We start from the raw sequence: 12,706 nt of genomic DNA, 5'->3' as shown, positions 1-12,706 counted from the left end.
AGTATTTACGGGCCGAACTTCAAAAAAAAAAAAGTTAGCGAGACGCAGTCGTAGTTTTAGTTTTCACTCTTCATAACAGATGCTGAAGTATGTAAAGTAGGTTTTAATTTTTTGTTTTCAGGCCAGATATACACGCTCTCGGGCCGCAGTTTGCCTTTTACGGGCCGCACCCCATTTATAACAAAATCAAATCATGCTCGCAGGCCGCACTTTGCCGGTCCCTGGTGTAATACGTACTCTATGGTATGTTAGCTCCCAGTTGTATAATGCAGCTGTTTGTAATTAAAATGTATTCAAATAACTGTTAGACAATATGTTGTTTTATTTTCAAGTTGGTATATAGTGCTATATACATAAAAAATATTAACTTTCTGTTATTTTTCGACCGTCGATTAGAAAAGTTGCTCATCCCAATGGTAAAGTTAATGTAATTTATTAAAGAAGATAGAAATAAAAACAATCAAAAATAAAATAAAGTTTAGTTATCTTCAAAAATAATTACTATAAAAATATAAAATTTTTAAGGCAGCTATGCAACTGTTAAAATACTTTAAAGACTACGTGCGATCAACAGTTTCATCTAACGGAAAAATTATTTTCAAGCAAAAACACTTTTTATAAAACTTAAATCTAGATGACAAAAATGCTATTGTCGAGAACCATCATTGTCGTAGTTTAATAACTTAAATAGAAAAGGCATTATTGTGTAGCATAACACAGTTGTCTTCACGGTGTGCACCTGTGCACATTAGCTTGCATAAATATTTTTCAATGTGTACAGAATATTTAGCGATTTGAAAAATAGTTAAAAAAGCGTTAGTTTTTTGTTTTTTTTTTATAAAAAAAAACCTTATATACAATACCAAAATTCCTTGTATACAACACTTACCAGCTAGATATTATTTCTATATATTAAGACACTTTAAACATGAAGAAAACTTTGTTTTTTGAAAACAGTACCACTATTGTGCTTAGAATTTATTTTGCATTTAATTTTAAACTTCACACCTTTGAAAACAGTTGAACACCACTGATATGTAACTTAAGAGCAAAGTAAAATACTTTTGTATTGAAAAAGTATTGGTAGTTTATTCAAAATCCTTATACAGATATTTAGACTTAAAAAATATCTTATGAAAGATAGAGAAATTGAAAGTAAATTGTAACATGTATTTTAGAAACAAGCTGATAAAACTGTCGCCAATTTAAAAAGGAGTTTTAGTTAAACGTTTAAAGATATTTTTTAAATATTTTATTAAAACAGATTTTCATTTATATATTTTTTAAATAAAAGCTAAGAAGAGGTTTATATTTCAGAGACTTAAAGAAAGCTGAATACTTAAAACATGAAAAAATACGAAAAATTCTTATCAGTAATTATTATTTTTTAATATTTTGTTTGTTTTTAATAAAAAGGGTTAGTTTGGCAGATTTTAGAAGTACATAAACTGTATTTTACTTCTTAAGTATCTTGCGGGCCCCGGTAATTTTTCAGCAACATATCATAAAATAAACTTGTTTAAATTCAAACCTAACAAAAAAAACATTTTCAGGTATACTTTATTAGTATTTATGTATAAAAGTCTAGCAAGATGGTCAACTAATGATTCAACCGAAAATGTCATATCAAATTTTAGTCAACATGCATAAGTCAGTATCAATTTTTATTCACAGCTTTTTGAATGTTTTCAGAGATGTCAAAGAGCCGGCTCGAAGATGTTTGACAGACCAAATCCAGCTACTTTTTTTTTTCACAATTAAAAACTTAATACTTATCTATACTATCTATTCTGAGACTTCGTAGATCTGTTCTTAAATTCATTTGAGAGCAGTGAAACGCCGTTAGTCGGAATAAATTTTTGACACAAAAACATCTGTGGTAGTTATGTATACTTAAGTTAGGTATAGTTAGGCAAAAAAAATTGATTTTAGCTATATATCTTTAAATAAAGACAAAAATCCATAGATTTTTTATCATTTTTTTAATTATTTTTCTACTCAAAAATAATAAGATTAAAGTTATATATACGACTTTGTATATTTTTAAATGTTTTACTCTATTCTTTGTTTAAAGATTAGCTTTATTATCAGCTTAAAGAAAATAAATTTATTTATAAAGTAAAGTTTTTAATTAAGTTTTAAAATAAAACGTAACAAAGTTAGAAAAGTATTATAAAATGTCATTGGTGTCTGATATCTGATATAGTTTCTTATGACAATGAGAATTAAAACAATAAAACGGCATTTATTAAAATTTATATTTTTTAGCAGTTGTAATTATTATTTTTGAATAAAAATAAAATCATTATGTTAAAATAGAACGTTACTGTAACTAAAAACAAGTGAATCAGTTTTTAATAGTTTTTCTATAACTTTTTTATTTAAAAAATATTGTCTTTATAACGATTTGAATAATAAGTTTTTTTTTTCATAACAAAAATAAAACTAATCAGAGAATATAATGGGTCGGCTGCAGTTGTAAGATTTTTTTTTTTATTCATAATATTATGCAAATGAGGTAAAGTAATGATACAGGAAGGAGTATATTATTAACATTTATAACCTTATCACTAAGTCACACTACCCAAATACATGAAAAGGACTCGAAAAAAAGTTTTGTTACTTAAAACTTAAAATAAAAATAAGTAAAGTATTATCCAATCAGAAGCGCTTCAGATTTGCAGCCGACGCGAATATAATAAAAAAATTGTAAATAAAAAATTATTGTTTTTGATTGTTTTACGTTTCTACGAGAAAAAGCGCTTTTATAAAGTTTTTAAATTACCCTAAGTCAAAAAAAAAAGCATATAAACTAGAAAATTACTACTAAGCATTGTTTATCGTATAAATTTTAGTTTTAGTCTACCGTAACAGTTTGAAAATTGAAGCTGATTGCTAATTTTAATCAAAAATCTTACTTCTTTTAGAAATATAAATCAACAACAAATGTATAATTAAGGTCAACATAATTCAATATTCGTAGTAAAAAATTTGTAATTTATTTCAAACAGCAATTAGAGGAAATAAGTTAAAATATTAAAAATTTAGAGCTTATAATTTTGTTTTTAGAATAATAAAATATTTCCAAACTGATTTAAAGGTTTCTCTAATAAATAAAAAAGTTATTGATTGTTTTTACCTAACTTCTACTCCTGATTTTATATGTCAGTATTTTTTGTAAAACCTACCGTTTTTATCATTACAAATATAGTTTTTTTTATTGAAAAGTAAATATATTTCAATTCAATTACAAAAAAATATAGGTTTTCAGTCTGTTTCACTGAAAACAGACCATTGTTGCATTAAGTTTACTTTTTAATTAAATTAAAAATTTGATGTTTTTGTGTATAAAAGTGAATTGAGCATTTTTGTTGCTTAAGAAATTTATATGAAAATCACTGTCTCTTAAAAATAAAAAATTGAAAACAAAAGTAAACAAGTTTGAAATTTACTACAGGGTAAATTTTTATATTAGCATATAAGATGTTTGGTGAAGTTTAATACTTCAAGTGTTTTATATCCGTTTTCTTTAACAACAATAAAAGTTACTAGTTTTAGCTTTTTGAAGTAAAAGCAAACTTGAACTTTAGTTTAATATTTGTTTAATTTTATCTTGAACCCTTCTTAATCTGTAAGGTAGTATTCTGATTTAGTTAAAAATTGTAAAAATATCTTATAAAATTTCAAAATAATTTCTTGTGTCAACACTTTGCTTTTAAAATTCTAAACAATCATTTGAACCTAAAAAAACTTAACTTTTTACTTCACGCGAAATTAATTTTTCAAATTAAGATTTCAAAACGATGTATTTAGAGGAACCAGATTTTTCTAGTTTTATATAAGAAACCACCGAAGTTTAAAAATAGTTAGACTAACTTTGTGTTGTTAATGATAACATTTTAAATGTAATTTTAAACTAATTTTCCTACAAAAATTGTATGCTTTAATTTTTAATGATTTAGATAATATTTTTAACTATACTACGTAAATTTTGTATGTTTTATAAAAATAGTAAAAAAAAATGTTGATTTTTTCTCCGTTTGCTTAAGTTTAAATGTCAGCTAAAGTTTATATGTAATAAAGTTTTAGACCACCAACAAAGTTATGTGTAACTGATTTTAGATAAAAAAATATTACAAAAGTATCTTTAAGGTTTAAAGAAACGTATTCTTGTTTGAACAATTTATAAAAGAGCAATAATATGTTTTAATAAAATATTTTAAAATCTTTAGAAAAAAAAAAATTCTAGAAAAAATTAATAATGAAAATAGTGAGTTTTTTAAGCTTAAACAAAGTTATAGTATTAGATAATTTTTTTTTTTCACAGTAAAAATTTTTTTTTACTTACTATGTTTTAACCTCATCGACTAATAATATGTTTAAAAAATTAAAGAAGTTAGATTGACTGATTTTTTTTCAAAAAGTACCCAACAGTTTAAGCAATAACTACTGTTTTTTCAATATTCAAATCTTATTTATTTATTTACATATTTTGTTTAAAATTTATATTGATTTTTCAAATAGCTATGTATTCTTAAAAACTTCAATTGAGATTGTTGTAAAATTAGGATGAGACTTGTAATATTAATTAAGTTCTGAAAGATTCAAAACAATAATATAGTAATGATAAAACGACAAAACCTAAATTCTAATTAATATGTTTTTTCGCTTTTAAAGTGTAGAGAAAATGTTCTTACTTCCTTATTTGCACCAAGCATTACGCGTTCTATAAGTATGCACTAGTGCAGACGTTCGTCGTGGAAAAAGTAGGAGCTTTGTTTTTGTGGTTTTTAGTTAAATTTTAGCATATTGTTATTTTTTTAATTACCATCAATAAAGAAGATTGAATTAAAGCTCCGAAAGTACTGAAATGAAAAAGGTTAACTTTAGGTTTATTTGCTCAAAACTACTATTAAATATCTATCTTTTTTTTAGACTTTTGTTTAAAAACTCAAATGTAAACTTTAAACTGAATATTTCTTAAAGTTGCAGATTTATAAAAGTTGTTTAAACTATGTTAAAAGCTATTGTAAAGTATTGTAAAATGCTATCTTAAACACGTAAAATAGGCAGAAACATGAAATTCTGTTGAAGCTATTTAAAGTAATAACATACACATTAAGCACAAAAATAGAACTGTTTTTATAGTTTAATCGTTATATCTTTTTGCTGTGTTATGGCCGTGGCCATTGAAACTATTTTTGAAAAATATTTTACATAAAAATAAGTGTTGCTTTTGTATTTACAAGTTCTTTAGAGTTTTAAATTTATCATATAATTTTACATTTAGCTTAATTAAGCTTTTTTGTTTAGAACTAGAAACAAAACAGGGAAAAACTTAGTTTCGACAAATACACCCCATTAAGCAATAGCAATTAAGCCTGATAATTATTTCAACAAAACATTTAAAATTTATTAAGTCATCAGCTGAACTTTTTGAATTTAAAAAAATTACTAATTACATGCCTGGGTAAGTAGAAGATTAAGGAAATTGTATGAAACCTAGCAAACACGTATAAACTTTTTCAAAAAACAGAAGAGTAGTAAAAAAAAAGTTAAAACGTGATCACAAAAATGTTATTAAAATGTTTTGAAATGTAAAATAAAACATTGTAGTTAACGAAAGCTGGTAAACGGGTTGCATTTTTGAGAAAGCTCACTCAATTACCGACAGTAGCACGTTTTGTCTCACAGAAGCCTCTCAAAAAATCGCCCTTTTATTTCGACATTTTCATTTCGTTTTCTCACATTTTACCTAAAGTAAAAGCACAGCGCCTTTCGCGTAACTACTTCAAAAGCTTTCATCACATCCTGTGAGTTAAGCTTGCAGCAGCAAAATTCAAGTTTACGAATTTCAGTAGCTGCTACAGCTGTATTCGTTTGCAGAAAATATAATTAGTTTTATCTTAAAAATATTGAAGTTTTTCATTGATTAATGTTAGAACCTTAGTGTATATAAAAAGTTTTACATAGCTATTGAAAGTTTTAGTAGAGTCAATATAGTAAATACAATGCTTACAATAATACAATAATGCACGTAAGTTCACTAACAACTACTGTTTATGTTCTAATAGGTTTTTAACTTAAAGTATTGCACTTACTTTAAAAACCCACAGTAAAAATCTAGTTTCTAACCTTTGGGTATAATAACATCAAAAAAAAAGCTTTTATGGTTACTAAATCTATAAATAGCCGCAGAATGTTATGAGAGTTGAAAAATATGATCGATACGCATGATTGAGCAAAAAAGGTTAGGAATTTCAGCGAAACATAGCACAGTTATTGCCTAAGGAGGCATTGCTACCGGGATTTGTTATACAACTTTTTTTTGCATACAATTAAGAAATTTATCTTTGGTGATAACTTTAAGTTAGAACAAATGCAGAACTTTTTGTTTACCGAAGAAAGTTTGAAGTACATATCTCAGATATGTTTACCTTTTTTGTGTGTTCATCGACTTAAACATTTTTAAGTTTATTTTTTGTAGTGATTTAGTTTGTAATAGGCAATTTCTTTTAGTAATTTAGATACAAAACTTAATACGGTTTTTCTTTATAGAGACAGTTTCAAAAAATGTTTACTTAGTATTTTTACATTGAATTTAGAGATGAACTTAGAAAGAAATTTTTGCTGTAACTCATTTATTTTTATTATTACTTCAAGGCACCTACTTATTATTTGTATATAACTTAAATTTACAAAAGAAGTAATTTTTACAAAATAAAAAAACCTTAGATATATATTTTTAAAATCTATAAAAGTCTTAATCTATAACGTAAAAAAAGTGTTTAGAGAGGAAACTTTCAAATTGTTAAATAAATCATAAAACCTACGTTTTAAAGACTGAAATTTTGTAATCTTTTTCAAATTAAGTACTGTTGTTAGAAATATCCTTATTCATTACGCTTTTAAAACTTTAAATTAAACAATTTATTGCTTTTATTAATAGTATATTAAGAAAAAATATCTTAAGGCATATAAACAAAATGTTTTGTAGTTTATTTTTGTAAAGTGAAATGTCTAGTTTAAATACATTTATAGTCGCAAAAAAGACGTTAGTAACTTTTATATACGCTATGTTTTTATTGAAAATACAAGTTTTCAAATAGTTTTAATAGACAAAACAAATAAAACAAAGTTTTTAAAAATGAACTTGTAATAAGCAAGTGTTGTGTTAAAAAATGTTTTTGCGAAGTGATAATCATCAAATTACGTCAACATATGTCATTGTCAAGTTTGTATAAAGCGCACAACTTTTATGTCACGAGTTTCGACGCACATTATTAGTAAGCTTGTGAAACTAAAGTGCTTAATTTAAATTAAAAAAGGTGCAGGTAGCTTATGGTGTTTAACTTCCTATATGATGTTTAATTACTTGCACGAAGTGAACTTGTTTAGTTTATTTATTTTTGCTTTGACAAAAGTTAAAAACAGCGTAATAAACTTGATGAGTTAATATTTTTTATATTGTTACTAGTAAAAATGTTAGTTCAAGATGCACTTTTATTTTAGATATAAGTTTGATTAACAAGAACTTAATTGCTTCGTTTACTTAAAAATGCTCAAAAGAAAACTAATTGACATAAAAATGAGTCTATTCAGTTTTTTTTTACCGTTTAAGTACATTTCTGAAAAATATAAGTTTGATTTAATTACAATTAAGTATCATAAATAAGTTTTACGACCAACTAAAAGTAGTAATTGTAAACGTTAAGAGTCTACCTGAGCTATGATAAAAAGACTTCAAAAAACATTTAATCCAGCACACAGAGTATTTTTAACTTACTTAAATCAAGCATGCCCGAGGACATCTCAAATGTGGACCAGTGGCAGTACAAGTGCGAGGGCAACAACAACATCATCTTCACTGACAAAAAGTCCAACTTCATACTGAAGGTGCCCAAGGTGAGCAAGGCGGGCAAGCGGAGGGGCGAGGAGGACTGCGTGCTCAAGGAGAGCGACTTCGTCAACAAGTCCATCCACCCGCTGCTGGAAAAGTCCTCCGTCCACTACCGGCTCGAGCTGCTGCAGCTGAGCGACCGGATAAGGAGGCAGCTGAAGGACGATCTGAAGAAGAAGCAGAGGCAGATGGCGAACACGGACTTCGGCCTCATCATGCCCAACTACCGGCTGAACCTGTTTGAGGGAAAGCCCAGTGACAAAGAAGCGTTGCCGGTCGTGAGCGTTGAGCTGCGGCCAAAGTCTTGCTACACGCCAAAGCACTTAAGCTCGAAAGTTGCCAGTGGCAAGAACACTTGCTACTTTTGTATGACCAGAATGTATGCGGGCAAGAAAAACAACGAGGTTCAAACCGACTATTGTCCTTTTGACTTGTTTTCCGGCAACCGGAGCAGAATCAAGAGGGCGCTCCGTCACCTGATAGCCTGTCCGCAAAGATACTTTTCGCTGGCGATAAACGACGACGTTGTTTTCTCGTCCGACTATTGCAAAGGAGCCAAACAAGACAACCTGCACTACTTCAATAGCTTGGTGCAAAAACGCCTTAATTTCACAAAATCAGAACACTTCATCGACCTGCTCTCGAAAGCGCTGTTGCTGCCCGTCACCTCCAAAGACCACGGTCAAGCGCCAAAAAGCAGCCACTGCAGATTGCCGGACACCGAAGAACCGAAAAGTTCGAACCCCGAAGACAACTACAGCAAGAGCGTTCTGGCGCTCATAAACTCCGTGCAGCTGAAGCGGGACGTTCCTCTACCTGAAATTTTGAAGCTGAACGACTTTGAAAACCGGCCACTCGACGGCAGTAAAGAGCCGCTTTGTTGCTCGCAGCTGACGGATTACAAAATTTCCCGCATCTTCAGCTGCTGCTCCCTGATCGTGTCTTTCCGAGAGCTGCGCGAGAGCCGAGGCTCGCCGTCGGAAAAGGAGAGCTTCATCGTTTCGGCCGACGGCAGAAAGTACAAGGTTCTGTTCGCCCTGATAGACTTGTACAAGGACGACTCGTCGGAAAAGGTGGTGGAGTTCTGCCGGCGAGAGCAGAGCGTCGTGGATTTTTATTTGAATCACTGCGGGGGATTAGAAGGTCTCGCAGTGCAAGTCTGACTGAAACCACTTAGCATCTGGGACTTTTCATTGGAGTGAGTTGACTACAAAATCTTCAAAGTTTGTAAACGGGTTCGCAACGTTAACTTAGCATTTTATGTATTTTTTTTGTTTAAAAAAATTTACTTTACGTTTAAAAATTACTTTTTTTACTTATTACATCAAATTGTAAAGATTTTATTTCCTTGTGCTTAAAAACAAAACCTTTTGAATCTTATTTTGTACTAAAAGTTCATCGAAAAAACGAGTTACGTTTCTATTTATAAACAGGCTAAAAACGTGTTAGTTTTAAAAGAAAAGGTCATTTGCAAGCAAATATAAACGTAATTTTGTTTAGTACAAAACAAGAAGCATCATTATTTTTGGATGAGTGCGTTTATATAATGAAATAATTTCACTTTACAAAAGAAATATTGTGATGAATGCTTTTAGTCACTATTTCAAAAATATAGATTATATCGTTCTTTCTGCGAAGAGAAACATAAAATTAAAACTGAAACTAAAAACTACCTTAAACTTGCAAACATTGTACTAGTTATATATTTTTGATATATTTTTTAATTTTTGTTTTAAATGTACGAAATATAAGTCCAACGTTTTTTTTTCATCTAACTAATTTTTTTAAACTATTTGTTTAAAAAAGGAGGCTATGCAAATAAAGATGTAACTTTTTATAATTGTTTGAACTTTGTAGGGGTATTTTTATTTTGCAGATTTAGCTTCAATGCTTTTTTTATAAAGTGCATTTAAATTTTTAAGTCTGCATTTTTAAACTTTGCTTATGCTATCTAAAAAAAAATCAAGTTACAGTACTCTTTTTTTTTTGTAAAACTTGCAAAGAATTTATGAAACTTTAATGAATTTCAAAATGTTTTATAGAAAGTTATAAAAACTTTAATGTTTTTAAGCACACTACAAAATTATATCTTACAGTACTCAAAACATTATAAACCATATAACTTTATTAAATTGTGTTAGCTGGATAGAAAGGCTTTACATGTTTATTTCTTAATAAAACTACATTTAAGAACAACAATATTAAACAATTTAAAAATAACAAAAAAAAAGTAATATTTACAGACTGTGGTAGTAACAATATACTGCAATGGCAATACTAAGTTTTTATTAAATACTGATTAGACCACTAATAAAAAGATCATTTAATATAAAAACTTAATTTTATCTGTAATTTTAACTGATGAACAGAAAAATATTAACATAAAACTAAAATCTTTTAACCTTAAAATAAAATGATTATTTGTATAAAGTCTTGATAACCTTTAGGTAAGTGCTTATATTGGGCATTGTTTTTGAGCTATGGAAGATAGGTTATAGCACAAAAAAATTCAGAACATAAAAACGTTAATTTTTATTATAAATAACAAAGTTATTTTCTTTTATAAGTTTTAAAAGTTTCTTAAATACGTATAGTTATTTAGACTGTAGTTATTTTTATATACTTATTTATTTGAACACATTCATAAAAATAAGGTATCCACAATGTTTTCTTTAGTAGCTAAATGTATAATATTTCATTTGTTTAATAGTTATAAAAATGTTTGTTAATTAATAGTTTAATAATTTAATTTTAAATGCACCAAATTGCTAGTTTAAAAAATTAAAGTTATATGTGAGAGATAAAAAAGCAACTATTTTGTTTAAATACTTTATTTTATTGACGAAGTTTCGCTGCTCATAAAATCAAGCATTTTCACAGTGTATGTGAAAGATTAATGTATGTTACACAAAAATATTTAAAACTATGTAAAATTTTGTAAAGTTATGAGTTTATGTGTTAGATATGTTTACTATAAAAGTATATGGCAAATAAAAAAATGCCTAATTTTTTCTAATAATAGAACTAGATTCACTCATTTTAATTAGGGTCTATTTCATAAACAACAATATTATTTTACGACATAAACTTACTTAAGGTATCTAAAGTTATGTACTTATGTGTTAGAAGTATTTACTAAAAATATATTTTTCAAATACAACCAAGAAATAAAAATTATTTAAGTATAAAACATTACAATATTTAGATACATGTTTATATAAAACATATCTAACATAGAAAAACATAACTTTGAATACCTTTAGTAATTTAGTACAATAAAGTTATACTGTCGTTTTTGAAATGAAAATAATTAAAGCATTTAGATATAGTTTTTACTAATAAGTGCAATTTTAAACCTCGTTTGTAAATACAAATATATGTTTATAGTAAATACAGCTAAAAAATAAATACTTTTTATTAAATATAAATTAACCTTTAATAGACGCTCTAGAGTAGGGGTGGGCAACGTACGGCCCGCGGGCCGGATCCGGCCCCCGGAGTCAAAATGACCGGCCCCCAAATGTTTTTCAAATTTAAATGGAATCCGGCCCGCGGACAAAATTTATCCGGCCCGCGAGTGGATGATCCGGCCCGCTAGGCATTTAAAAAATTTATATGAAATCCTACAAGCCAATGTAAATATTACAAAATTTGTACACACCTTTTTTAAATTATTTTCACAAAATAAACTGTAAGACTTTAACCTGAAAACGTTTTTAAAAATGGCTTTTAATTTTTTAGTAATAAAAAAACTTTTTTGTTTTAGTACCTCGTTCTGTTTTAAGTCAGTTGAATTAATTCTTTCTCAAATTATCCAAAAAAATAGTTTGCTGAACTAACTTTGATGATTTTACCTATCATAATGATTTTCATAAAAAATGAAATGTAAAAAATTGATGTCTTTTCCAGATGTGTAGTGAGTTGTTCTTATAAATGTTGAAAAAAGTAGTTTTTAATAACATTGACATCTAGTTTAAGTTAAACTGCACAACTTTAAATTTTTGTAGAATATTCCAAGTTGAGACTAAAGTTTGCACTCGTTTCTGCTATTGATTTTTAATTAAGGAATTTTTGACTAATTAAATGGTTAAGTTTAATGATGACCAATTGATGACAATATCTCATTAATTTTAAGTATAACTTGTGTAGGAATTTTATTTGTGCATGTTTGTAATAATAGTTTACAATCTAACAAAATTTTGAATGAATCTTTACAAGTTTTTTTAAAAATTAAACGATAGTAGTTTAACATTTTAATGTTAGTTAACTTCTGAAAAATAGTATTAATGTAGCCTCGAGCCAAGGATTACCAATATTAGATAATTTCCAATAGTTAAAAAGTTTTAATGTTTTAGTTTGAAATATTAGGCTCGAGTAACTTTTAGTAAGTAAATTATTGTTTTTATAAAACTAACTAGTATTAATTCGGTCCAGAGTTGTAATAAATATAGAATTATGAGTACATAATAAAAATTAACTTAAAACTTTGTACTTGAGAACCTTGGTAATTAATAAATTGATTCAAAATTTTAAAACACCAGATCAATTAACATCAACCGAATCCAAGTCTTTTGAAATTAGTCCTATTCGGATGCGAAACCTTGTCTAAAATTAATATTAAGCCTGATCCGGATAACATTTTTGAATAAAGATCCGGATCTAAAAAAGGATCCAACTGAATCCGGTAGATCACTTACTCGAAATGCTCCGGCCCGCTAAGGACTTTTTTTTGGATCCGGCCCGTCAGTTATTTACGTTGCCCACCCCTACTCTAGAGCAACAGTTCTTAACCTTTTTTACATGTTT

The 12,706-nt window shown here is 27.7% G+C and overlaps 1 protein-coding gene across 1 annotated transcript; it reads left to right on the top strand.

Moving 5' to 3' along the window:
• The first annotated feature begins 7,771 nt into the window (after positions 1–7,771).
• LOC145829538 (inositol-pentakisphosphate 2-kinase-like) lies at positions 7,772–9,149 on the top strand. Its single transcript, XM_082937369.1, has one exon. The coding sequence runs from the start codon at positions 7,798–7,800 to the stop codon at positions 9,061–9,063; it is 1,266 nt and encodes a 421-aa protein (XP_082793495.1). The 5' UTR covers positions 7,772–7,797; the 3' UTR covers positions 9,064–9,149.
• Positions 9,150–12,706: the final 3,557 nt, after the last annotated feature.

Source organism: Thalia democratica, chromosome 2, assembly GCF_965202585.1.
Source record: "Thalia democratica chromosome 2, ktThaDemo2.hap1.1, whole genome shotgun sequence".
In the NCBI taxonomy this organism is placed as follows: domain Eukaryota; kingdom Metazoa; phylum Chordata; class Thaliacea; order Salpida; family Salpidae; genus Thalia; species Thalia democratica.
Note: the sequence above shows the minus strand (reverse complement) of the source record. Positions and strands in the feature narration are given on the sequence as shown.